At 45.7% G+C, this 27,996-nt stretch overlaps 2 protein-coding genes across 7 annotated transcripts in view; one reads left to right on the forward strand and one right to left on the reverse strand.

Moving 5' to 3' along the window:
• Positions 1 to 4,034, reverse strand: part of SNRNP25 (small nuclear ribonucleoprotein U11/U12 subunit 25) — a 47,683-nt gene extending 43,649 nt beyond the window's left edge. For all 6 annotated transcript variants that reach the window (XM_053694481.1, XM_053694479.1, XM_053694476.1 and 3 more), the window contains exon 1: positions 3,880 to 4,034. The gene's annotated coding sequence lies outside the window, so the exon portion shown is untranslated. The remainder of the gene's footprint in view (positions 1 to 3,879) is intronic.
• On the forward strand, positions 4,010 to 26,374 carry POLR3K (RNA polymerase III subunit K). Its single transcript, XM_053694483.1, has 3 exons — positions 4,010 to 4,193; positions 24,920 to 25,007; positions 26,046 to 26,374. The coding sequence occupies exons 1-3, from the start codon at positions 4,083 to 4,085 to the stop codon at positions 26,171 to 26,173; spliced, it is 327 nt and encodes a 108-aa protein (XP_053550458.1). The 5' UTR covers positions 4,010 to 4,082; the 3' UTR covers positions 26,174 to 26,374.
• The last annotated feature ends 1,622 nt before the right edge of the window (positions 26,375 to 27,996 follow it).

The following is a 27,996-nucleotide window of genomic DNA, read 5'->3' on the forward strand; positions in this document are numbered from 1 at the left end:
TATCAGTAGTAGCTAGGGATAGTATTATTGTTCAGTGTATCAGTAGTAGCTAGGGATAGTATTATTGCTCTGTGTGAGTTTCAGAAGTACCTAGGGATAGTATAATAGTTCAGTGTATCAGTTGTACCTAGGGATAGTATTATTGCACAGAGTGAGTATCAGTAGTAACTAGGGATAGTATTGTTCAGTGTATCAGTAGTACCTAGGGATAGTATTATTGCTCAGTGTGAATATCAGTAACAACTAGGGATACCATTATTGTCCAGTGTGAGTATCAGTAATATATATATATATATATAGTATTATTGCTCAGTGTGAGTATCAGTAGTACCTAGGGATAGTATAATAGTTCAGTGTATCAGTTGTACCTAGGGATAGTATTATTGCACAGAGTGAGTATCAGTAGTAACTAGGGATATTATTATCGCTCAATGTTTCAGTAGTACCTAGGGATAGTATTATTGCTCAGTGTGAGTATCAGTAGTAACTAGGGATATTAATATTGTTCGGTGTGAGTATCAGTAGTAAACTAGGGATAGAATTATTGCTCAGTGTGAGTATCAGTAGTAACTAGGGATATTATTATTGTTCAGTGTATCAGTAGTAACTAGGGATAGTATTGTTGCTCAGTGTGAGTATCAGTAGTAACTAGGGATAGTATGATTGCTCATTGTGAGTATCAGTAGTAAACTAGGGATAGAATTATTGCTCAGTGTGAGTATCAGTAGTAACTAGGGATATTATTATTGTTCAGTGTATCAGTAGTAACTAGGGATAGTATTATTGTTCAATGTAAGTATCAGTAGTATCTAGGGATAGTATTATTGCTCAGTGTATCAGTAGTATCTAGGGATAGTATTATTGCTCAGTGTATCAGTAGTAAGTAGGGATAGTATTATTGCTCAGTGTGAGTATCAGTAGTATCTAGGGATAGTATTATTGCTCAATGTGAGTATCAGTAGTACCTAGGGATAGTATTATTGCTCAGTGTATCAGTAGTAAATAGGGATAGTATTATTGCTCAGTGTGAGTATCAGTATCTAGGGATAATATTGTTCAATATGAGTATCAGTAGTATCTAGGGATAGTATTATTGTTCAATGTAAGTATCAGTAGTATCTAGGGATAGTATTATTGCTCAGTGTATCAGTAGTATCTAGGGATAGTATTATTGCTCAGTGTATCAGTAGTAAGTAGGGATAGTATTATTGCTCAGTGTGAGTATCAGTAGTATCTAGGGATAGTATTATTGCTCAATGTGAGTATCAGTAGTACCTAGAGATAGTATTATTGCTCAGTGTATCAGTAGTAAATAGGGATAGTATTATTGCTCAGTGTGAGTATCAGTATCTAGGGATAGTATTGTTCAATATGAGTATCAGTAGTATCTAGGGATAGTATTATTGCTCAGTGTGAGTATCAGTAGTATCTAGGGATAGTATATTATTGCTCAGTGTGAGTATCAGTAGCATCTAGGGATAGAATTATTGCTCAGTGTGAGTATCAGTAGTATCTAGGGATAGTATATTATTGATCAGTGTGAGTATCAGTAGTATCTAGGGATAGTATTATTGCTCAGTGTGAGTATCATTAGTACCTAGGGATAGTATTATTGCTCAGTGTATCAGTAGTAAGTAGGGATAGTATTATTGCTCAGTGTGAATATCAGTAGTATCTAGGGAAAGTATTATTGCTCAGTGTATCAGTAGTATCTAGGGATAGTATTATTGCTCATTGTGAGTATCAGTAGTATCTATAGATAGTATTATTGCTCAGTGTATCAGTAGTAAGTAGGGATAGTATTATTGCTCAGTGTGAGTATCAGTAGTATCTAGGGATAGTATTATTGCTCAGTGTGAGTATCAGTAGTATCTAGGGATAGTATTATTGCTCAGTGTGAGTATCAGTAGTATCTAGGGATAGTATTATTGCTCAATGTGAGTATCAGTAGTACCTAGGGATAGTATTATTGCTCAGTGTATCAGTAGTAAATAGGCATAGTATTATTGCTCAGTGTGAGTATCAGTAGTATCTAGGGATAGTATTATTGCTCAGTGTGAGTATCAGTAGTATCTAGGGATAGTATTATTGCTCAGTGTGAGTATCAGTAGTATCTAGGGATATTATTATTGCTCATTGTGAGTATCAGTAGTAGCTAGGGATAGTATTAATGCTCATTGTGAGTATCAGTAGTAGCTAGGGATAGTATTAATGCTCAGTGTGAGTATCAGTAGTACCTAGGGATAGTATTATTGCTCAGTGTGAGTATCAATAGTATCTAGGGATAGTATTATTGCTCAGTGTGAGTATCAGTAGTACCTAGGGATAGTATTATTGCTCAGTGTATCAGTAGTAAGTAGGGATAGTATTATTGCTCAGTGTGAGTATCAGTAGTATCTAGGGATAGTATTATTGCTCAGTGTGAGTATCAGTAGTATCTAGGGATAGTATTATTGCTCAGTGTGAGTATCAGTAGTATCTAGGGATAGTATTATTGCTCAGTGTGAGTATCAGTAGTATCTAGGGATAGTATTATTGCTCAGTGTGAGTATCATTAGTACCTAGGGATAGTATTATTGCTCAGTGTATCAGTAGTAAGTAGGGATAGTATTATTGCTCAGTGTGAATATCAGTAGTATCTAGGGAAAGTATTATTGCTCAGTGTATCAGTAGTATCTAGGGATAGTATTATTGCTCATTGTGAGTATCAGTAGTATCTATAGATAGTATTATTGCTCAGTGTATCAGTAGTAAGTAGGGATAGTATTATTGCTCAGTGTGAGTATCAGTAGTATCTAGGGATAGTATTATTGCTCAGTGTGAGTATCAGTAGTATCTAGGGATAGTATTATTGCTCAGTGTGAGTATCAGTAGTATCTAGGGATAGTATTATTGCTCATTGTGAGTATCAGTAGTAGCTAGGGATAGTATTAATGCTCATTGTGAGTATCAGTAGTAGCTAGGGATAGTATTAATGCTCAGTGTATCAGTAGTACCTAGGGATAGTATTATTGCTCAGTGTGAGTATCAGTAGTACCTAGGGATAGTATTGTTGCTCAGTGTGAGTATCAGTAGTATCTAGGAATAGTATTATTGCTCAGTGTGAGTATCAGTAGTATCTAGGGATAGTATTATTTCTCAGTGTGAGTATCAGTAGTATCTAGGAATAGTATTATTGCTCAGTGTGAGTATCAGTAGTAAGTATGGATAGTATTATTGCTCAGTGTGAGTGTCAGTAGTATCTAGGGATAGTATTATTGCTCAGTGTGAGTATCAGTAGTATCTAGGGATAGTATTATTGCTCAGTGTATCAGTAGTAAGTAGGGATAGTATTATTGCTCAGTGTGAGTATCAGTAGTAAGTAGGGATAGTATTATTGCTCAATGTATCAGTAGTATCTAGGGATAGTATTATTGCTCAGTGTGAGTATCAGTAGTAAGTAGGGATAGTATTATTGCTCAGTGTGAGTATCAGTAGTAAGTAGGGATAGTATTATTACTCAGTGTGAGTATCAGTAATAAGTAGGGATAGTATTATTACTCAGTGTGAGTATCAGTAATAAGTAGGGATAGTATTATTGCTCAGTGTGAGTATCAGTAGTATCTAGGGATAGTATTATTGCTCAGTGTATCAGTAGTATCTAGGGATAGTATTATTGCTCAGTGTGAGTATCAGTAGTATCTAGGGATAGTATTAATACTAATGTATGGGTATCTGCATCACGTGTGCACTGAGAGTACGGCCGTATGATAAGTATTACTGTTGCACATGTTCCAGTATTACAGCTATCTGTAGCATTACTCATTGTAAGTACTAATGTTACTGGGTGACTCTATGTCGGTCATGTCGCGATATATCGGACTCTGTGTCTCACTGTACCTGATAGCGCCGCGATAACAAGAAAACCAAACGAGCGAAAACGAATGGTCATGACTCAACTGCCCTGCGACTCGTCCGCTGGCGGAAATAGATAAATCTATGCTTAATGTGGGCGGAAAAAAAGCGGAACTACGTCACCAGCATGCGCCTCTGCTGGCAGAAATAGCTAAGTATCAGCTCGGTGCGGGCGGAAGTCCCGGATCATGCTGCTCTTCTGTCCGACCTGCGGGAACGTGCTGATAGTAGAGGAGGGGCAGAAATGTTACCGCTTCGCCTGTAACACGTGTCCGTACGTGCACAACGTCACCCGCAAGGTGAGACCTGACCCTGCAACTGTCTGTTACATACATATCAGCCCCTGACCCTGTAACTGGCCTGTTAGCTACTTATCAGCCCCCTGACCCTGTAACTGTCCTGTTAGCTACATATCAGCCCCCTGACCCTGTAACTGTCCTGTTAGCTACATATCAGCCCCCTGACCCTGTAACTGGCCTGTTAGCTACATATCAGCCCCCTGACCCTGTAACTGTCCTGTTAGCTACATATCAGCCCCCTGACCCTGTAACTGGCCTGTTAGCTACATATCAGCCCCCTGACCCTGTAACTGTCCTGTTAGCTACATATCAGCCCCCTGACCCTGTAACTGTCCTGTTAGCTACATATCAGCCCTCTGACACTGTAACTGTCCTGTTAGCTACATATCAGCCCTCTGACACTGTAACTGTCCTGTTAGCTACATATCAGCCCTCTGACCCTGTAACTGTCCTGTTAGCTACATATCAGCCCCTGACCCTGTAACTGTCCTGTTAGCTACATATCAGCCCCCTGACCCTGTAACTGTCCTGTTAGCTATATATCAGCCCCCTGACCCTGTAACTGTCCTGTTAGCTATATATCAGCCCCTGACCCTGTAACTGTCCTGTTAGCTACATATCAGCCCCCTGACCCTGTAACTGTCCTGTTAGCTACTTATCAGCCCCCTGACCCTGTAACTGTCCTGTTAGCTACATATCAGCCCCTGACCCTGTAACTGGCCTGTTAGCTACATATCAGCCCTCTGACCCTGTAACTGTCCTGTTAGCTACATATCAGCCCCTGACCCTGTAACTGTCCTGTTAGCTACATATCAGCCCCTGACCCTGTAACTGTCCTGTTAGCTATATATCAGCCCCCTGACCCTGTAACTGTCCTGTTAGCTATATATCAGCCCCCTGACCCTGTAACTGTCCTGTTAGCTACATATCAGCCCCCTGACCCTGTAACTGTCCTGTTAGCTACTTATCAGCCCCCTGACCCTGTAACTGTCCTGTTAGCTACATATCAGCCCCTGACCCTGTAACTGGCCTGTTAGCTACATATCAGCCCTCTGACCCTGTAACTGTCCTGATAGCTACATATCAGCCCCTGACCCTGTAACTGTCCTGTTAGCTACATATCAGCCCCTGACCCTGTAACTGTCCTGTTAGCTACATATCAGCCCCTGACCCTGTAACTGTCCTGTTAGCTATATATCAGCCCCCTGACCCTGTAACTGTCCTGTTAGCTATATATCAGCCCCTGACCCTGTAACTGTCCTGTTAGCTACATATCAGCCCCCTGACTCTGTAACTGTCCTGTTAGCTATATATCAGCCCCCTGACTCTGTAACTGTCCTGTTAGCTACATATCAGCCCCCTGACTCTGTAACTGTCCTGTTAGCTACATATCAGCCCCTGACCCTGTAACTGTCCTGTTAGCTATATATCAGCCCCCTGACCCTGTAACTGTCCTGTTAGCTATATATCAGCCTCTGACCCTGTAACTGTCCTGTTAGCTACATATCAGCCCCTGACCCTGTAACTGTCCTGTTAGCTACATATCAGCCCCCTGACCCGGTAACTGTCCTGTTAGCTACATATCAGCCCCCTGACCCTGTAACTGTCCTGTTAGCTACATATCAGCCCCTGACCCTGTAACTGTCCTGTTAGCTATATATCAGCCCCCTGACCCTGTAACTGTCCTGTTAGCTATATATCAGCCCCTGACCCTGTAACTGTCCTGTTAGCTACATATCAGCCCCTGACCCTGTAACTGTCCTGTTAGCTATATATCAGCCCCCTGACCCTGTAACTGGCCTGTTAGCTATATATCAGCCCCTGACCCTGTAACTGTCCTGTTAGCTACATATCAGCCCCCTGACCCTGTAACTGTCCTGTTAGCTACATATCAGCCCCCTGACCCTGTAACTGGCCTGTTAGCTACATATCAGCCCCCTGACCCTGTAACTGTCCTGTTAGCTACATATCAGCCCCCTGACCCTGTAACTGTCCTGTTAGCTACATATCAGCCCCCTGACCCTGTAACTGGCCTGTTAGCTACATATCAGCCCTCTGACCCTGTAACTGTCCTGTTAGCTACATATCAGCCCCCTGACCCTGTAACTGTCCTGTTAGCTACATATCAGCCCCTGACCCTGTAACTGTCCTGTTAGCTACATATCAGCCCCCTGACCCTGTAACTGTCCTGTTAGCTACATATCAGCCCCCTGATCCTGTAACTGTCCTGTTAGCTACATATCATATCAGCCCCTGACCCTGTAACTGTCCTGTTAGCTACATATCAGCCCCTGACCCTGTAACTGTCCTGTTAGCTACATATCAGCCCCCTGACCCTGTAACTGTCCTGTTAGCTACATATCAGCCCCCTGACCCTGTAACTGTCCTGTTAGCTACATATCAGCCCCCTGACCCTGTAACTGTCCTGTTAGCTACATATCAGCCCCCTGACCCTGTAACTGTCCTGTTAGCTACATATCAGCCCCTGACCCTGTAACTGTCCTGTTAGCTACATATCAGCCCCCTGACCCTGTAACTGTCCTGTTAGCTATATATCAGCCTCTGACCCTGTAACTGTCCTGTTAGCTACATATCAGCCCCTGACCCTGTAACTGTCCTGTTAGCTACATATCAGCCCCCTGACCCGGTAACTGTCCTGTTAGCTACATATCAGCCCCCTGACCCGGTAACTGTCCTGTTAGCTACATATCAGCCCCTGACCCTGTAACTGTCCTGTTAGCTACATATCAGCCCCTGACCCTGTAACTGTCCTGTTAGCTATATATCAGCCCCCTGACCCTGTAACTGTCCTGTTAGCTATATATCAGCCCCTGACCCTGTAACTGTCCTGTTAGCTACATATCAGCCCCCTGACCCTGTAACTGTCCTGTTAGCTACATATCAGCCCCCTGACCCTGTAACTGTCCTGTTAGCTATATATCAGCCCCCTGACCCTGTAACTGTCCTGTTAGCTATATATCAGCCCCTGACCCTGTAACTGTCCTGTTAGCTACATATCAGCCCCTGACCCTGTAACTGTCCTGTTAGCTATATATCAGCCCCCTGACCCTGTAACTGGCCTGTTAGCTATATATCAGCCCCCTGACCCTGTAACTGGCCTGTTAGCTACATATCAGCCCCCTGACCCTGTAACTGTCCTGTTAGCTACATATCAGCCCCCTGACCCTGTAACTGGCCTGTTAGCTACATATCAGCCCCCTGACCCTGTAACTGGCCTGTTAGCTACATATCAGCCCCCTGACCCTGTAACTGTCCTGTTAGCTACATATCAGCCCCCTGACCCTGTAACTGGCCTGTTAGCTACATATCAGCCCTCTGACCCTGTAACTGTCCTGTTAGCTACATATCAGCCCCCTGACCCTGTAACTGTCCTGTTAGCTACATATCAGCCCCTGACCCTGTAACTGTCCTGTTAGCTACATATCAGCCCCCTGACCCTGTAACTGTCCTGTTAGCTACATATCAGCCCCCTGATCCTGTAACTGTCCTGTTAGCTACATATCATATCAGCCCCTGACCCTGTAACTGTCCTGTTAGCTACATATCAGCCCCTGACCCTGTAACTGTCCTGTTAGCTACATATCAGCCCCCTGACCCTGTAACTGTCCTGTTAGCTACATATCAGCCCCCTGACCCTGTAACTGTCCTGTTAGCTACATATCAGCCCCCTGACCCTGTAACTGTCCTGTTAGCTACATATCAGCCCCCTGACCCTGTAACTGTCCTGTTAGCTACATATCAGCCCCTGACCCTGTAACTGTCCTGTTAGCTACATATCAGCCCCCTGACCCTGTAACTGTCCTGTTAGCTACATATCAGCCCTCTGACACTGTAACTGTCCTGTTAGCTACATATCAGCCCCCTGACCCTGTAACTGGCCTGTTAGCTACATATCAGCCCCCTGACCCTGTAACTGGCCTGTTAGCTACATATCAGCCCTCTGACCCTGTAACTGTCCTGTTAGCTACATATCAGCCCCCTGACCCTGTAACTGTCCTGTTAGCTACATATCAGCCCCCTGACCCTGTAACTGTCCTGTTAGCTACATATCAGCCCTCTGACACTGTAACTGTCCTGTTAGCTACATATCAGCCCCCTGACCCTGTAACTGTCCTGTTAGCTACATATCAGCCCCCTGACACTGTAACTGTCCTGTTAGCTACATATCAGCCCCCTGACCCTGTAACTGGCCTGTTAGCTACATATCAGCCCCCTGACCCTGTAACTGGTCTGTTAGCTACATATCAGCCCTCTGACCCTGTAACTGGCCTGTTAGCTATATATCAGCCCCTGACCCTGTAACTGTCCTGTTAGCTACATATCAGCCCCCTGACCCTGTAACTGTCCTGTTAGCTACATATCAGCCCCCTGACCCTGTAACTGGCCTGTTAGCTACATATCAGCCCCCTGACCCTGTAACTGGCCTGTTAGCTACATATCAGCCCCCTGACCCTGTAACTGTCCTGTTAGCTACATATCAGCCCCCTGACCCTGTAACTGTCCTGTTAGCTACATATCAGCCTCCTGACCCTGTAACTGTCCACTAGCTACATATCAGCCCCCTGACCCTGTAACTGGCCTGTTAGCTACATATCAGCCCCCTGACCATGTAACTGGCCTGTTAGCTACATATCAGCCCCCTGACCCTGTAACTGGCCTGTTAGCTACATATCAGCCCCCTGACCCTGTAACTGGCCTGTTAGCTACATATCAGCCCCCTGACCCTGTAACTGGCCTGTTAGCTACATATCAGCCCCCTGACCCTGTAACTGGCCTGTTAGCTACATATCAGCCCCCTGACCCTGTAACTGGCCTGTTAGCTACATATCAGCCCTCTGACCCTGTAACTGGCCTGTTAGCTACATATCAGCCCCCTGACCCTGTAACTGTCCTGTTAGCTACATATCAGCCCCTTGACCCTGTAACTGTCCTGTTAGCTACATATCAGCCCCCTGACCCTGTAACTGTCCTGTTAGCTACATATCAGCCCTCTGACCCTGTAACTGTCCTGTTAGCTACATATCAGCCCCCTGACCCTGTAACTGTCCTGTTAGCTACATATCAGCCCTCTGACACTGTAACTGTCCTGTTAGCTACATATCAGCCCCCTGACCCTGTAACTGGCCTGTTAGCTACATTTCAGCCCCCTGACCCTGTAACTGGCCTGTTAGCTACATATCAGCCCTCTGACCCTGTAACTGTCCTGTTAGCTACATATCAGCCCCCTGACCCTGTAACTGTCCTGTTAGCTACATATCAGCCCCCTGACCCTGTAACTGTCCTGTTAGCTACATATCAGCCCTCTGACACTGTAACTGTCCTGTTAGCTACATATCAGCCCCCTGACCCTGTAACTGTCCTGTTAGCTACATATCAGCCCCCTGACACTGTAACTGTCCTGTTAGCTACATATCAGCCCCCTGACCCTGTAACTGGCCTGTTAGCTACATATCAGCCCCCTGACCCTGTAACTGGCCTGTTAGCTACATATCAGCCCCCTGACCCTGTAACTGGCCTGTTAGCTATATATCAGCCCCTGACCCTGTAACTGTCCTGTTAGCTACATATCAGCCCCCTGACCCTGTAACTGTCCTGTTAGCTACATATCAGCCCCCTGACCCTGTAACTGTCCTGTTAGCTACATATCAGCCCCCTGACCCTGTAACTGTCCTGTTAGCTACATATCAGCCCTCCTGACCCTGTAACTGTCCTGTTAGCTACATATCAGCCCCCTGACCCTGTAACTGTCCTGTTAGCTACATATCAGCCCCCTGACCCTGTAACTGTCCTGTTAGCTACATATCAGCCCCCTGACCCTGTAACTGTCCTGTTAGCTACATATCTGCCCCCTGACCCTGTAACTGTCCTGTTAGCTACATATCAGCCCCCTGACCCTGTAACTGTCCTGTTAGCTACATATCAGCCACCTGACCCTGTAACTGTCCTGTTAGCTACACCCTGTAACTGTCCTGTTAGCTACATATCAGCCCCCTGACTCTGTAACTGTCCTGTTAGCTACACCCTGTAACTGTCCTGTTAGCTACATATCAGCCCCCTGACCCTGTAACTGTCCTGTTAGCTACATATCAGCCCCCTGACCCTGTAACTGTCCTGTTAGCTACATATCAGCCCCCTGACCCTGTAACTGTCCTGTTAGCTACATATCAGCCTCCTGACCCTGTAACTGTCCTGTTAGCTACACCCTGTAACTGTCCTGTTAGCTACATATCAGCCCCCTGACTCTGTAACTGTCCTGTTAGCTACACCCTGTAACTGTCCTGTTAGCTACATATCAGCCCCCTGACCCTGTAACTGTCCTGTTAGCTACATATCAGCCCCTTGACCCTGTAACTGTCCTGTTAGCTACATATCAGCCCTCTGACACTGTAACTGTCCTGTTAGCTACATATCAGCCCCCTGACCCTGTAACTGTCCTGTTAGCTACATATCAGCCCCCCTGACACTGTAACTGTCCTGTTAGCTACATATCAGCCCCCCTGACCCTGTAACTGGCCTGTTGGCTACATATCAGCCCCCTGACCCTGTAACTGGCCTGTTAGCTACATATCAGCCCCCTGACCCTGTAACTGGCCTGTTAGCTATATATCAGCCCCTGACCCTGTAACTGTCCTGTTAGCTACATATCAGCCCCCCTGACCCTGTAACTGTCCTGTTAGCTACATATCAGCCCCCTGACCCTGTAACTGTCCTGTTAGCTACATATCAGCCCCCTGATCCTGTAACTGTCCTGTTAGCTACATATCATATCAGCCCCCTGATCCTGTAACTGTCCTGTTAGCTACATATCAGCCCCTGACCCTGTAACTGTCCTGTTAGCTACATATCAGCCCCCTGACCCTGTAACTGTCCTGTTAGCTACATATCAGCCCCCTGACCCTGTAACTGGCCTGGTTAGCTACATATCAGCCCCTCTGACCCTGTAACTGTCCTGTTAGCTACATATCAGCCCCCTGACCCTGTAACTGTCCTGTTAGCTACATATCAGCCCCCTGACCCTGTAACTGTCCTGTTAGCTACATATCAGCCCCCTGACACTGTAACTGTCCTGTTAGCTACATATCAGCCCTCTGACACTGTAACTGTCCTGTTAGCTACATATCAGCCCCCTGACCCTGTAACTGTCCTGTTAGCTACATATCAGCCCCCTGACACTGTAACTGTCCTGTTAGCTACATATCAGCCCCCTGACCCTGTAACTGGCCTGTTAGCTACATATCAGCCCCCTGACCCTGTAACTGGCCTGTTAGCTACATATCAGCCCCCTGACCCTGTAACTGGCCTGTTAGCTACATATCAGCCCCCTGACCCTGTAACTGTCCTGTTAGCTACATATCAGCCCCCTGACCCTGTAACTGTCCTGTTAGCTACATATCAGCCCCCTGACCCTGTAACTGTCCTGTTAGCTACATATCAGCCCCCTGACCCTGTAACTGTCCTGTTAGCTACATATCAGCCCCCTGACCCTGTAACTGTCCTGTTAGCTACATATCAGCCCCCTGACCCTGTAACTGCCTGTTAGCTACATATCAGCCCCCTGACCCTGTAACTGGCCTGTTAGCTACATATCAGCCCCTGACCCTGTAACTGTCCTGTTAGCTACATATCAGCCCCCTGACCCTGTAACTGTCCTGTTAGCTACATATCAGCCCCCTGACCCTGTAACTGTCCTGTTAGCTACATATCAGCCCTCTGACCCTGTAACTGGCCTGTTAGCTACATATCAGCCCCCTGACCCTGTAACTGTCCTGTTAGCTACATATCAGCCCCCTGACCCTGTAACTGTCCTGTTAGCTACATATCAGCCCCCTGACCCTGTAACTGTCCTGTTGGCTACATATCAGCCCCCTGACCCTGTAACTGGCCTGTTGGCTTCATATCAGCCCCCTGTAACTGTCCTGTTAGCTACATATCAGCCCCCTGTAACTGTCCTGTTAGCTACATATCAGCCCCCCTGTAACTGTCCTGTTAGCTACATATCAGCCCTCCTGTAACTGTCCTGTTAGCTACATATCAGCCCCCTGACCCTGTAACTGTCCTGTTAGCTACATATCAGCCCCCTGACCCTGTAACTGTCCTGTTAGCTACATATCAGCCCCTGACCCTGTAACTGTCCTGTTAGCTATATATCAGCCCCCTGACCCTGTAACTGTCCTGTTAGCTATATATCAGCCCCTGACCCTGTAACTGTCCTGTTAGCTGTATATCAGCCCCCTGACCCTGTAACTGGCCTGTTAGCTATATATCAGCCCCCTGACCCTGTAACTGTCCTGTTAGCTACATATCAGCCCCCTGACCCTGTAACTGTCCTGTTAGCTACATATCAGCCCCCTGACCCTGTAACTGGCCTGTTAGCTACATATCAGCCCCCTGACCCTGTAACTGTCCTGTTAGCTACATATCAGCCCCCTGACCCTGTAACTGGCCTGTTAGCTACATATCAGCCCCCTGACCCTGTAACTGGCCTGTTAGCTACATATCAGCCCTCTGACCCTGTAACTGGCCTGTTAGCTACATATCAGCCCCCTGACCCTGTAACTGGTCCTGTTAGCTACATATCAGCCCCCTGACCCTGTAACTGTCCTGTTAGCTACATATCAGCCCCCTGACCCTGTAACTGTCCTGTTAGCTACATATCAGCCCCCTGATCCTGTAACTGTCCTGTTAGCTACATATCATATCAGCCCCCTGATCCTGTAACTGTCCTGTTAGCTACATATCAGCCCCTGACCCTGTAACTGTCCTGTTAGCTACATATCAGCCCCCTGACCCTGTAACTGTCCTGTTAGCTACATATCAGCCCCCTGACCCTGTAACTGTCCTGTTAGCTACATATCAGCCCCCTGACCCTGTAACTGTCCTGTTAGCTACATATCAGCCCCCTGACCCTGTAACTGTCCTGTTAGCTACATATCAGCCCCCTGACCCTGTAACTGTCCTGTTAGCTACATATCAGCCCCCTGACCCTGTAACTGTCCTGTTAGCTACATATCAGCCCTCTGACACTGTAACTGTCCTGTTAGCTACATATCAGCCCCCTGACCCTGTAACTGGCCTGTTAGCTACATATCAGCCCCCTGACCCTGTAACTGGCCTGTTAGCTACATATCAGCCCTCTGACCCTGTAACTGTCCTGTTAGCTACATATCAGCCCCCTGACCCTGTAACTGTCCTGTTAGCTACATATCAGCCCCCTGTCCCTGTAACTGTCCTGTTAGCTACATATCAGCCCTCTGACACTGTAACTGTCCTGTTAGCTACATATCAGCCCCCTGACCCTGTAACTGTCCTGTTAGCTACATATCAGCCCCCTGACCCTGTAACTGTCCTGTTAGCTACATATCAGCCCCCTGACCCTGTAACTGGCCTGTTAGCTACATATCAGCCCCCTGACCCTGTAACTGGCCTGTTAGCTACATATCAGCCCTCTGACCCTGTAACTGGCCTGTTAGCTATATATCAGCCCCTGACCCTGTAACTGTCCTGTTAGCTACATATCAGCCCCCTGACCCTGTAACTGGCCTGTTAGCTACATATCAGCCTCCTGACCCTGTAACTGTCCTGTTAGCTACATATCAGCCCCCTGACCCTGTAACTGTCCTGTTAGCTACATATCAGCCCCCTGTCCCTGTAACTGTCCTGTTAGCTACATATCAGCCCCCTGACCCTGTAACTGTCCTGTTAGCTACATATCAGCCCCCTGACCCTGTAACTGTCCTGTTAGCTACATATCAGCCCCCTGACCCTGTAACTGTCCTGTTAGCTACATATCAGCCATCTGACCCTGTAACTGTCCTGTTAGCTACACCCTGTAACTGTCCTGTTAGCTACATATCAGCCCCCTGACTCTGTAACTGTCCTGTTAGCTACACCCTGTAACTGTCCTGTTAGCTACATATCAGCCCCTGACCCTGTAACTGTCCTGTTAGCTACATATCAGCCATCTGACCCTGTAACTGTCCTGTTAGCTACACCCTGTAACTGTCCTGTTAGCTACATATCAGCCCCCTGACTCTGTAACTGTCCTGTTAGCTACACCCTGTAACTGTCCTGTTAGCTACATATCAGCCCCTGACCCTGTAACTGTCCTGTTAGCTACATATCAGCCCCTGACCCTGTAACTGGCCTGTTAGCTACATATCAGCCCCTGACCCTGTAACTGGCCTGTTAGCTACATATCAGCCCCTGACCCTGTAACTGTCCTGTTAGCTACATATCAGCCTCCTGACCCTGTAACTGTCCACTAGCTACATATCAGCCCCCTGACCCTGTAACTGGCCTGTTAGCTACATATCAGCCCCCTGACCCTGTAACTGGCCTGTTAGCTACATATCAGCCCCCTGACCCTGTAACTGGCCTGTTAGCTACATATCAGCCCCCTGACCCTGTAACTGGCCTGTTAGCTACATATCAGCCCCCTGACCCTGTAACTGGCCTGTTAGCTACATATCAGCCCCCTGACCCTGTAACTGGCCTGTTAGCTACATATCAGCCCCCTGACCCTGTAACTGGCCTGTTAGCTACATATCAGCCCCCTGACCCTGTAACTGGCCTGTTAGCTACATATCAGCCCCCTGACCCTGTAACTGGCCTGTTAGCTACATATCAGCCCCCTGACCCTGTAACTGGCCTGTTAGCTACATATCAGCCCCCTGACCCTGTAACTGGCCTGTTAGCTACATATCAGCCCCCTGACCCTGTAACTGTCCTGTTAGCTACATATCAGCCCTCTGACCCTGTAACTGTCCTGTTAGCTACATATCAGCCCCCTGACCCTGTAACTGTCCTGTTAGCTACATATCAGCCCTCTGACACTGTAACTGTCCTGTTATCTACATATCAGCCCCCTGACCCTGTAACTGGCCTGTTAGCTACATATCAGCCCCCTGACACTGTAACTGTCCTGTTAGCTACATATCAGCCCTCTGACACTGTAACTGTCCTGTTAGCTACATATCAGCCCCCTGACCCTGTAACTGTCCTGTTAGCTACATATCAGCCCCCTGACACTGTAACTGTCCTGTTAGCTACATATCAGCCCCCTGACCCTGTAACTGGCCTGTTAGCTACATATCAGCCCCCTGACCCTGTAACTGGCCTGTTAGCTACATATCAGCCCCCTGACCCTGTAACTGGCCTGTTAGCTATATATCAGCCCCTGACCCTGTAACTGTCCTGTTAGCTACATATCAGCCCCCTGACCCTGTAACTGTCCTGTTAGCTACATATCAGCCCCCTGACCCTGTAACTGTCCTGTTAGCTACATATCAGCCCCCTGACCCTGTAACTGTCCTGTTAGCTACATATCAGCCCCCTGACCCTGTAACTGTCCTGTTAGCTACATATCAGCCCCCTGACCCTGTAACTGTCCTGTTAGCTACATATCAGCCCCCTGACCCTGTAACTGTCCTGTTAGCTACATATCAGCCCCCTGACCCTGTAACTGTCCTGTTAGCTACATATCAGCCCCCTGATCCTGTAACTGTCCTGTTAGCTACATATCAGCCCCTGACCCTGTAACTGTCCTGTTAGCTACATATCAGCCCCCTGACCCTGTAACTGTCCTGTTAGCTACATATCATATCAGCCCCTGACCCTGTAACTGTCCTGTTAGCTACATATCAGCCCCCTGACCCTGTAACTGTCCTGTTAGCTACATATCAGCCCCCTGACCCTGTAACTGGCCTGTTAGCTACATATCAGCCCCCTGACCCTGTAACTGGCCTGTTAGCTACATATCAGCCTCCTGACCCTGTAACTGTCCACTAGCTACATATCAGCCCCTGACCCTGTAACTGTCCTATTAGCTACATATCAGCCCCCTGACCCTGTAACTGTCCTGTTAGCTACATATCAGCCACCTGATCCTGTAACTGTCCTGTTAGCTACATATCAGCCCCCTGACCCTGTAACTGGTCTGTTAGCTACATATCAGCCCCCTGACCCTGTAACTGACCTGTTAGCTACATATCAGCCCCTGACCCTGTAACTGTCCTGTTAGCTACATATCAGCCCCCTGACCCTGTAACTGTCCTGTTAGCTACATATCAGCCCCCTGACCCTGTAACTGTCCTGTTAGCTACATATCAACCCCCTGACCCTGTAACTGTCCTGTTAGCTACATATCAGCCCCCTGACTCTGTAACTGTCCTGTTAGCTACATATCAGCCCCTGACCCTGTAACTGTCCTGTTAGCTACATATCAGCCCCCTGACCCTGTAACTGGCCTGTTAGCTACATATCAGCCCCCTGATCCTGTAACTGGCCTGTTAGCTACATATCAGCCCCCTGACCCTGTAACTGTCCTGTTAGCTACATATCAGCCCCCTGACCCTGTAATTGTCCTGTTAGCTACATATCATATCAGCCCCTGACCCTTTAACTGGCCTGTTAGCTACATATCATATCAGCCCCTGACCCTTTAACTGGCCTGTTAGCTACATATCAGCCCCCTGACCATGTAACTGTCCTGTTAGCTACATATCAGCCCCCTGACCCTGTAACTGGCCTGTTAGCTACATATCAGCCCCCTGACCCTGTAACTGTCCTGTTAGCTACATATCATATCAGCCCCTGACCCTGTAACTGTCCTGTTAGCTACATATCATATCAGCCCCTGACCCTTTAACTGGCCTGTTAGCTACATATCAGCCCCCTGACCATGTAACTGTCCTGTTAGCTACATATCATATCAGCCCCTGACCCTGTAACTGTCCTGTTAGCTACATATCAGCCCCTGACCCTGTAACTGTCCTGTTAGCTACATATCAGCCCCTGACCCTGTAACTGTCCTGTTAGCTACATATCAGCCCCCTGACCCTGTAACTGTCCTGTTAGCTACATATCATATCAGCCCCTGACCCTGTAACTGTCCTGTTAGCTACATATCAGCCCCCTGACCCTGTAACTGTCCTGTTAGCTACATATCAGCCCCCTGACCCTGTAACTGTCCTGTTAGCTACATATCAGCCCCCTGACCCTGTAACTGTCCTGTTAGCTACATATCAGCCCCCTGACCCTGTAACTGTCCTGTTAGCTACATATCAGCCCCCTGACCCTGTAACTGGCCTGTTAGCTACATATCAGACCCCTGACCCTGTAACTGGCCTGTTAGCTACATATCATATCAGCCCCTGACCCTGTAACTGTCCTGTTAGCTACATATCATATCAGCCTCTGACCCTGTAACTGTCCTGTTAGCTACATATCAGCCCCTGACCCTGTAACTGTCCTGTTAGCTACATATCAGCCCTCTGACCCTGTAACTATCCTGTTAGCTACATATCAGCCCCCTGACCCTGTAACTGTCCTGTTAGCTACATATCAGCCCCCTGACCCTGTAACTGTCCTGTTAGCTACATATCAGCCCCCTGACCCTGTAACTGTCCTGTTAGCTACATATCAGCCCCCTGACCCTGTAACTGTCCTGTTAGCTACATATCAGCCCCCTGACCCTGTAACTGTCCTGTTAGCTACATATCAGCCCCCTGACCCTGTAACTGTCCTGTTAGCTACATATCAGCCCCCTGACCCTGTAACTGTCCTGTTAGCTACATATCAGCCCCCTGACCCTGTAACTGTCCTGTTAGCTACATATCAGCCCCCTGACCCTGTAACTGGCCTGTTAGCTACATATCATATCAGCCCCTGACCCTGTAACTGTCCTGTTAGCTACATATCAGCCCCTGACCCTGTAACTGTCCTGTTAGCTACATATCAGCCCCCCTGTAACTGTCCTGTTAGCTACATATCAGCCCCCTGACCCTGTAACTGTCCTGTTAGCTACATATCAGCCCCCTGACCCTGTAACTGACCTGTTAGCTACATATCAGCCCCCTGGCCCTGTAACTGTCCTGTTAGCTACATATCAGCCCTCTGACCCTGTAACTGTCCTGTTAGCTACATATCAGCCCCCTGACCCTGTAACTGTCCTGTTAGCTACATATCAGCCCCCTGACCCTGTAACTGTCCTGTTAGCTACATATCAGCCCCCTGACCCTGTAACTGTCCTGTTAGCTACATATCATATCAGCCCCTGACCCTGTATCTGTCCTTTTAGCTACATATCAGCCCCTGACCCTGTAACTGTCCTGTTAGCTACATATCAGCCCCCTGACCCTGTAACTGTCCTGTTAGCTACTTATCAGCCCCCTGACCCTGTAACTGTCCTGTTAGCTACTTATCAGCCCCCTGACCCTGTAACTGTCCTGTTAGCTACATATCAGCCCCCTGACCCTGTAACTGTCCTGTTAGCTACATATCAGCTCCTTGATCCTGTAACTGTCCTGTTAGCTACATATCAGCCCCCTGACTCTGTAACTGTCCTGTTAGCTACATATCAGCCCCCTGACCCTGTAACTGTCCTGTTAGCTACATATCATATCAGCCCCCTGACCCTGTAACTGTCCTGTTAGCTACATATCAGCCCCTGACCCTGTAACTGTCCTGTTAGCTACATATCAGCCCCTGACCCTGTAACTGTCCTGTTAGCTACATATCAGCCCCCTGACCCTGTAACTGTCCTGTTAGCTACATATCATATCAGCCCCTGACCCTGTAACTGTCCTGTTAGCTACATATCAGCCCCCTGACCCTGTAACTGTCCTGTTAGCTACATATCAGCCCCCTGACCCTGTAACTGTCCTGTTAGCTACATATCAGCCCCCTGACTCTGTAACTGTCCTGTTAGATACATATCAGCCCCCTGACCCTGTAACTGTCCTGTTAGCTACATATCAGCCCCCTGACCCTGTAACTGTCCTGTTTGCTACATATCAGCCCCCTGACCCTGTAACTGTCCTGTTAGCTACATATCAGCCCCCTGACCCTGTAACTGTCCTGTTAGCTACATATCAGCCCCCTGACCCTGTAACTGTCCTGTTAGCTACATATCAGCCCTCTGACCCTGTAACTGTCCTGTTAGCTACACCCTGTAACTGTCCTGTTAGCTACATATCAGCCCCTGACCCTGTAACTGTCCTGTTAGCTACATATCATATCAGCCGCTGACCCTGTAACTGTCCTGTTAGCTACATATCAGCCCCCTGACCCTGTAACTGTCCTGTTAGCTACATATCAGCCCTCTGACCCTGTAACTGTCCTGTTAGCTACATATCAGCCCCCTGACCCTGTAACTGTCCTGTTAGCTACATATCATATCAGCCCCTGACCCTGTATCTGTCCTGTTAGCTACATATCAGCCCCTGACCCTGTAACTGTCCTGTTAGCTACATATCAGCCCCCTGACCCTGTAACTGTCCTGTTAGCTACATATCAGCCCCCTGACCCTGTAACTGTCCTGTTAGCTACATATCAGCCCCCTGACCCTGTAACTGTCCTGTTAGCTACATATCATATCAGCCCCTGACCCTGTATCTGTCCTGTTAGCTACATATCAGCCCCTGACCCTGTAACTGTCCTGTTAGCTACATATCAGCCCCCTGACCCTGTAACTGTCCTGTTAGCTACATATCAGCCCCCTGACCCTGTAACTGTCCTGTTAGCTACATATCAGCCCCCTGACCCTGTAACTGTCCTGTTAGCTACATATCAGCCCCCTGACCCTGTAACTGTCCTGTTAGCTACATATCAGCTCCTTGATCCTGTAACTGTCCTGTTAGCTACATATCAGCCCCCTGACTCTGTAACTGTCCTGTTAGATACATATCAGCCCCCTGATCCTGTAACTGTCCTGTTAGCTACATATCAGCCCCCTGACCCTGTAACTGTCCTGTTAGCTACACCCTGTAACTGTCCTGTTAGCTACATATCAGCCCCCTGACCCTGTAACTGTCCTGTTAGCTACATATCAGCTCCTTGATCCTGTAACTGTCCTGTTAGCTACATATCAGCCCCCTGACCCTGTAACTGTCCTGTTAGCTACATATCAGCCCCCTGACTCTGTAACTGTCCTGTTTGCTACATATCAGCCCCCTGACCCTGTAACTGTCCTGTTAGCTACTTATCAGCCCCCTGACCCTGTAACTGTCCTGTTAGCTACTTATCAGCCCCCTGACCCTGTAACTGTCCTGTTAGCTACATATCAGCCCCCTGACCCTGTAACTGTCCTGTTAGCTACATATCAGCCCCCTGACCCTGTAACTGTCCTGTTAGCTACATATCAGCTCCTTGATCCTGTAACTGTCCTGTTAGCTACATATCAGCTCCTTGATCCTGTAACTGTCCTGTTAGCTACATATCAGCCCCCTGACTCTGTAACTGTCCTGTTAGCTACATATCAGCCCCCTGATCCTGTAACTGTCCTGTTAGCTACATATCAGCCCCCTGACCCTGTAACTGTCCTGTTAGCTACATATCAGCCCCCTGACCCTGTAACTGTCCTGTTAGCTACATATCAGCCCCCTGACTCTGTAACTGTCCTGTTTGCTACATATCAGCCCCCTGACCCTGTAACTGTCCTGTTTGCTACATATCAGCCCCCTGACCCTGTAACTGTCCTGTTAGCTACATATCAGCCCCCTGACCCTGTAACTGTCCTGTTAGCTACATATCAGCCCCCTGACCCTGTAACTGTCCTGTTAGCTACATATCAGCCCCCTGACCCTGTAACTGTCCTGTTAGCTACATATCAGCCCCCTGACCCTGTAACTGGCCTGTTAGCTACATATCAGCTCCTTGATCCTGTAACTGTCCTGTTAGCTACATATCAGCCCCCTGACTCTGTAACTGTCCTGTTAGCTACATATCAGCCCCCTGATCCTGTAACTGTCCTGTTAGCTACATATCAGCCCCCTGACCCTGTAACTGGCTTGTTGGCTACATATCAGCTCCTTGATCCTGTAACTGTCCTGTTAGCTACTTATCAGCCCCTGACCCTGTAACTGTCCTGTTAGATACATATCAGCCCCCTTATTCTGTAACTGTCCTGTTAGCTACATATCAGCCCCCTGACCCTGTAACTGGCTTGTTAGCTACATATCAGCCCCCTGACCCTGTAACTGTCCTGTTAGCTACATATCAGCCCCCTGACCCTGTAACTGTCCTGTTAGCTACATATCAGCCCCCTGACCCTGTAACTGTCCTGTTAGCTACATATCAGCCCCCTTATCCTGTAACTGTCCTGTTAGCTACATATCAGCCCCCTGACCCTGTAACTGTCCTGTTAGCTACATATCAGCCCCCTGACCCTGTAACTGGCCTTTTAGATACATATCAGCCCCCTGACCCTGTAACTGGCCTTTTAGCTACATATCAGCCCTCTGACCCTGTAACTGGCCTGTTAGCTACATATCAGCTCCTTGATCCTGTAACTGTCCTGTTAGCTACATATCAGCCCCCTGACCCTGTAACTGTCCTGTTAGCTACTTATCAGCCCCCTGACCCTGTAACTGTCCTGTTAGCTACTTATCAGCCCCCTGACCCTGTAACTGTCCTGTTAGCTACATATCAGCCCCCTGACCCTGTAACTGTCCTGTTAGCTACATATCAGCCCCCTGACCCTGTAACTGTCCTGTTAGCTACATATCAGCCCCCTGACCCTGTAACTGGCCTGTTAGCTACATATCAGCCCTCTGACCCTGTAACTGGCCTGTTAGCTACATATCAGCCCTCTGACCCTGTAACTGGCCTGTTAGCTACATATCAGCCCCCTGACCCTGTAACTGGCCTGTTAGCTACATATCAGCCCCCTGACCCTGTAACTGTCCTGTTGGCTACATATCAGCCCCCTGACCCTGTAACTGGCCTGTTGGCTTCATATCAGCCCCCTGTAACTGTCCTGTTAGCTACATATCAGCCCCCTGTAACTGTCCTGTTAGCTACATATCAGCCCCCTGTAACTGTCCTGTTAGCTACATATCAGCCCCCTGTAACTGTCCTGTTAGCTACATATCAGCCCCCTGACCCTGTAACTGTCCTGTTAGCTACATATCAGCCCCCTGACCCTGTAACTGTCCTGTTAGCTACATATCAGCCCCCTGACCCTGTAACTGTCCTGTTAGCTACATATCAGCCCCCTGACCCTGTTACTGTCCTGTTCGCTACATATCAGCCCCCTGACCCTGTTACTGTCCTGTTAGCTATATATCAGCCCCTGACCCTGTAACTGTCCTGTTAGCTACATATCAGCCCCCTGACCCTGTAACTGTCCGGTTAGCTACATATCAGCCCCCTGACCCTGTTACTGTCCTGTTCGCTACATACTTATTTGTTCAATTTTTTATCTATACTGGAAGTTCACTGATAGGATAACAGGTTTTGTATTACGGAGCTGTCCTTGTGTGTACCAGTAGTACCTAGGGATAGTACCAGAGCACCGGGTTTGCATGCCAGGCATTATTTATAGACCTTCAGGTGATCCCGTTCTTTTGTGTCTGAAGTTGACTAGTTTCCTTTATCTGGGACACTCCTACAGTATGAGCTGAACAGTGAATATTGTAACATTATAGTTATACAATGTAAAAAAACTTTTCACTTTACTTCTATCTATGTTTGCTTTGTTCATTTTATATCCTTTGTTGAAATGCATACATCAGTAACCTAAGGAGCAGCACAACTGGGAGCTAGCTGAACTCATTGGCTGAGCCAATGTCAAGAAACGTGTGTATCCCCCAATCAGCAGCTAGCTCCCAGCTCCTGAGCCTACCTAGATATGCTTTGAACAAAAGAGAACAAGCGAACAAAGTATGTGAATCATGAGAGCTTAATTTTAATGTTATTGTTCCTTTAGACAGACGTGGAACCCAAACATTTTCTTTTGTGATTCTGACAGAACATAAAATTTTAAAACGGTTTCAAATGTACTTCTATTATCATATTGATTTCCTTCCTGCTGTATTCTTTGTTGAAGAGATACCTATGTAAAGAAATAGTACTGTTGCTATATAGTGCTCCATATACGTGCACACTCCTGAGCGTATGTCTATGATAACAGACGTAAATTATAAAGTGGATAAAAATTGTATATGTTATGTCAATCAAGAGAGATTAAAGGGACAGTGTAGTCAGAAATAAACTTTCATGGTTCAGATAGAGCATGTAATTATAAACAACTTTCCAATTTTACTTTTATCACCAATTTTGCTTTGTTCTTTTGGTATTCTTAATTGAAAGCTAAACCTAGGTAGGTTCATATGCTAATTTCTTAGCCCTTGAAAGCCGCCTCTTATCTGAATGCATGTTGACAGTTTTTCACCACTAGAGGACGTGGTTCATGTGGGTCATATAGATAACATTTAGCTCATGCACGTGAATTGGCACTGATTGGCTAAAATGCAAGTCTGTCAAAAGAACTGAAATAAGGGGGCAGTCTGCAGAGGCTTAGATACAAGGTAATCACAGAGGTAAAAAGTGTATTATTATAACTGAGATAAGGGGCAGTTTGCAGAGGCTTAGATACAAGGTAATCACAGAGGTAAAAAGTGTATTATTATAACTGAGATAAGGGGCAGTCTGCAGAGGCTTAGATACAAGGTAATCACAGAGGTAAAAAGTGTATTAATATAACTGAGATAAGGGGGCAGTCTGCAGAGGCTTAGATACAAGGTAATCACAGAGGTAAAAAGTATATTTATATAACTGAGATAAGGAGGCAGTCTGCAGAGGCTTAGATACAAGGTAATCACAGAGGTAAAAAGTGTATTAATATAACTGAGATAAGGAGCAGTCTGCAGAGGCTTAGATACAAGGTAATCACAGAGGTAAAAAGTATATTAATATAACTGAGATATGGGGCAGTCTGCAGAGGCTTAGATACAAGGTAATCACAGAGGTAAAAAGTGTATTATTATAACTGAGATAAGGGGTAGTCTGCAGAGGCTTAGATACAGGTTAATCACAGAGGTAAAAAGTATATTAATATAACTGAGATATGGGGCAGTCTGCAGAGGCTTAGATACAAGGTAATCACAGAGGTAAAAAGTGTATTATTATAACTGAGATAAGGGGCAGTCTGCAGAGGCTTAGATACAAGGTAATCACAGAGGTAAAAAGTGTATTTATATAACTGAGATAAGGGGCAGTCTGCAGAGGCTTAGATACAAGGTAATCACAGAGGTAAAAAGTATATTAATATAACTGAGATAAGGAGCAGTCTGTAGAGGCTTAGATACACTGTAATCACAGAGGTAAAAAGTATATTAATATAACTGAGATAAGGAGCAGTCTGCAGAGGCTTAGATACAATGTAATCACATAGGTAAAAAGTATATTAATATAACTGTGTTGGTTATGCAAAACTAGGGAATTAGTAATAAAGGGATTATCTATCTTTTTAAACAACAAAAACTCCAGTGTTTAATGTCCCTTATACAGCTGCCCGCAAGATTTCTGTTCCTGGCTTTGGTTAGAGCCCTCTTGCGTAGAATAATCAGTGTAAGTGACATTACTGTGCATTTAATTCCCTCGTGTGCAAGTTGATATGTAAATAAACTAAGCAATTAATTATTTCATTTATAGTTGTTTTTTTATTTTGTCCATCACATAGACAAACCCGCAATGGGAAACTAGTGGCCCTTGGGTCACATGAGGCCCTCTGCACTAGTTTTTGTGGCCCCGGGATAATTCAGAACTTTGTGCATTTTGGGGGCGTCAAGTGGGTGACCTATTTCTGGCCCTGTGCACTGAACATAAGAGTATATGTGGCCCTCAAGGCTTCTAAACTATTGATCTCACTGACATAGACTCTTGCCTCATGCATTAAGGCTAAATAGTTTATTTTCTTATTAAAGGTAACAAGCAGAAAATATCCTAAGCTGAAGGAGGTAGATGACGTACTAGGAGGGTCAGCTGCGTGGGAAAACGTGGACTCAACTGCAGGTGAGTGAGATCATTGTTAGCCTGAGCGTGGGTGTAACCTGGGTTGTCTTGTGTTCATGTAAGTAGTTTCTGCCCTCGCCTGTCTCCTAATGTACTTGTTCTGTTCCTCACTCTCGAAAATTGTTTTGATTAATCTCAATAGTGGAAGCGACAGCACTACTCGTAATATCTGTACTGCAGGTGCACGAGAGGTATTGCCGAATTACCACAATTAAAAAAAATATATAAATTCTCAGCACTCTTATAATGAAGAAACTTGTGTTTATTTGTTGTATAGTTCAAAAGTGAAATGATAATATAGGCCCTGTTTTTCTTTTTTTTTCTTTTTTGGTGAGCATGGTCTGTGAATGGAGAGTATGTAGGGCCTATATTATCATTTCACTTTTGATTTATATGACAAATAAACACAAGTTTCTTCATTATAAGAGTGCTGCTGAGAATTAGTTTTTTTGTTTTCAATAATATTTTTTCACAAATTTATGTTGAAAGCAAAAAAAATATTTAACTGGATTGCTTTAAAACTAAGATTTCATTGATATGGCAGAAGACTTATGTGATGAACATATTTTATGTAAAGTCACTAGTGGTAGGTTGTTGTCGAGTCCTAATGCTGACGCACATTAGCCAAAACTCTTCCTACAGTGGGTAAGGGACTGCGGCTGGACAGTTTGTTGGGAGGTGTAAGTGGCGAGCGTGGTACCTCAGTATTTACCGAGCATCAAACACAATTATCATGAGCGCTGTAACTCTGGCTTCTGCAACCACCAACATCATACTTGGAACTGCGCACAGAATTTTAGAAATTGCTGAGCATGTAGGGAGACTAGAATTCTCACTGTGCCGCGTAGCTGGCGCAATAGGACAGTTCACAGATCTTTATGAGGTGCCATTTATTTGTCATACAGTGCCAGATACTAAATCATTTGTCGTAGAACTATTTGTTAGATAAAACTAAAAAAATAAAAACTATCAGACCATGTCATTGGTTCCGTTAATGCGCGCGACAAGTCACATATTTTGCGCATTTATCTTTTTCAGAAAAGTGTCCTAAATGTGAACATCCTCGTGCGTATTTCATGCAAATCCAGACCAGATCAGCTGACGAACCTATGACAACGTTTTACAAGTGCTGTAACCCGCAGTGCGGCCACAGATGGCGAGATTAATTTGTATTCCCGGACTTCTTCCTTTGTATGAAACATAAATAAATGACTTCTGTTTTTTCAGTGTAAGTTTAATGCTCCATATTTTATTTTATTTCGTTCATGTAAAAATACTTCGTTTTCTAGTATTCGTATTTGCTGTTTTCCTTTCTCTTTGCTCCTGGAGTTTTTTGTTCTGTATATAAAATATTCTTTGTAAACCAACCTTTCTCTTCTGGTTATTTTTGTGTAATTTTTATTGATTAATCAGATTTATGTCCACAAAATGGATTTGTTTCCTTCAAGGTGACCATTGCCAATGTCCTGTTAGCCTGTTGGTCACAATCCAGGAATGGGAACAGCCCGGAGGAGACGCCAAGTCTCAAATCAAATGTAAAGCAACAAGTCCTCCAGCACTTCCAATAATAAAAGACCTTTATTAATATTACAACACAGGTCAACAAATATCTGCAACGGTTCGGGCCTGCTCAGCCCTTCCTCATGCATATACCAGATCTTAACATTACCTGCCTTTAAATAGGCTTATGCACACCTGTCACACAGAAAGTCTATGTTTTAGCTCCACCTACTGGTTACTTATATTACTACATCATAAATGCACTTTTTACATTCAGAAATTAAAGCATAATCCTGTGAATTAAAATACATTCATCTATTTAGATAAAAAGTTTAAACCAAGTATAAAATGTACACATTTCCTATTTACATCCATCATGGTATTTGCAAAGTATCAGAATGAATCTCCAGCCCTCCTATTCCCAAAACACTGAGCAGTCAAATTCACGGTTTAACCCCTTAGGGTACATTGTATCTGAGTAATAGATCTCCCTTTTATTGAGAATGGCCGTTCTATCACCCCCTCTCCTGGGTATTTTTATTTCCTCTATTTGAAATCTTTATTGACTGATGTTATGTCCCTTTTACAAAATGTGACCTGCTACTGGAGCATCTTTTTTTCGTGCAACGTATGTTTGACTTGTGTTCTGTAATGCGGTCTCTAATCTGCCTGATTGTTTGACCTACATAAAAAAGGGAACACGGGCACTGCTCTTACTAGATCATCCCTAGTGTTGTTGCTCCTTCTATATGCTGGCATTGGAAAATCACCAAATTCTTTTATTTCAGGATGACGTTTTTAATATATGCCAATGTTTTCTCAAGATGTTGTTTACCTGATAACTCCTTGTATTAAATTTAGATACAAACCCCATTCTTTCTCTTTCTTTTTATCCATCTGCAATTTTGTCACTTCAAGTGGTTTATTAATGGACTTTAATTGTGCTTGGATAAGGGGTTCTGGATAACCTCTTTGTATAAATGTCTTGCACATTTCTTTAGGCGGGTGTCATATACACTTTCTTCGCTTACAATCCTCTGAACCCTTAGACGCTGGCTCTTAGGGATCGCTCTTAGTGTCGATGGTGGATGGAAGCTGTCAAACTTTAATATATTGTTTTTATCAGTGGACTTTATATAAATGTCTGTAAATATTCTTCCACTTCTTTTCTACACTTTAGTGTCTAAACACTGGACATACTCCTCACTGTGTGTAAGTTTAAATTTGATGCCATAAACTGATATATTGAAGTCGGCTACAAACTTTTTTTAGGGATCCAATGTCGCGATACCATATGCCAAACACATCATCGATAAATCTACACTAGGTGGCACCATAATGTTGAAACAGTAGGTTCTCATAAACAAAGGTCTCCTCAAAATTATCCATGAATATGTTGGCATGGCTGGGGGGACATTGGATCCCATTGCAGTTCTCATTCTTTGTAGATAAAAAACATCACCAAATAGGAACTAATTTCCATACAAAA

Source organism: Bombina bombina, chromosome 11, assembly GCF_027579735.1.
Source record: "Bombina bombina isolate aBomBom1 chromosome 11, aBomBom1.pri, whole genome shotgun sequence".
Taxonomy (NCBI): domain Eukaryota; kingdom Metazoa; phylum Chordata; class Amphibia; order Anura; family Bombinatoridae; genus Bombina; species Bombina bombina.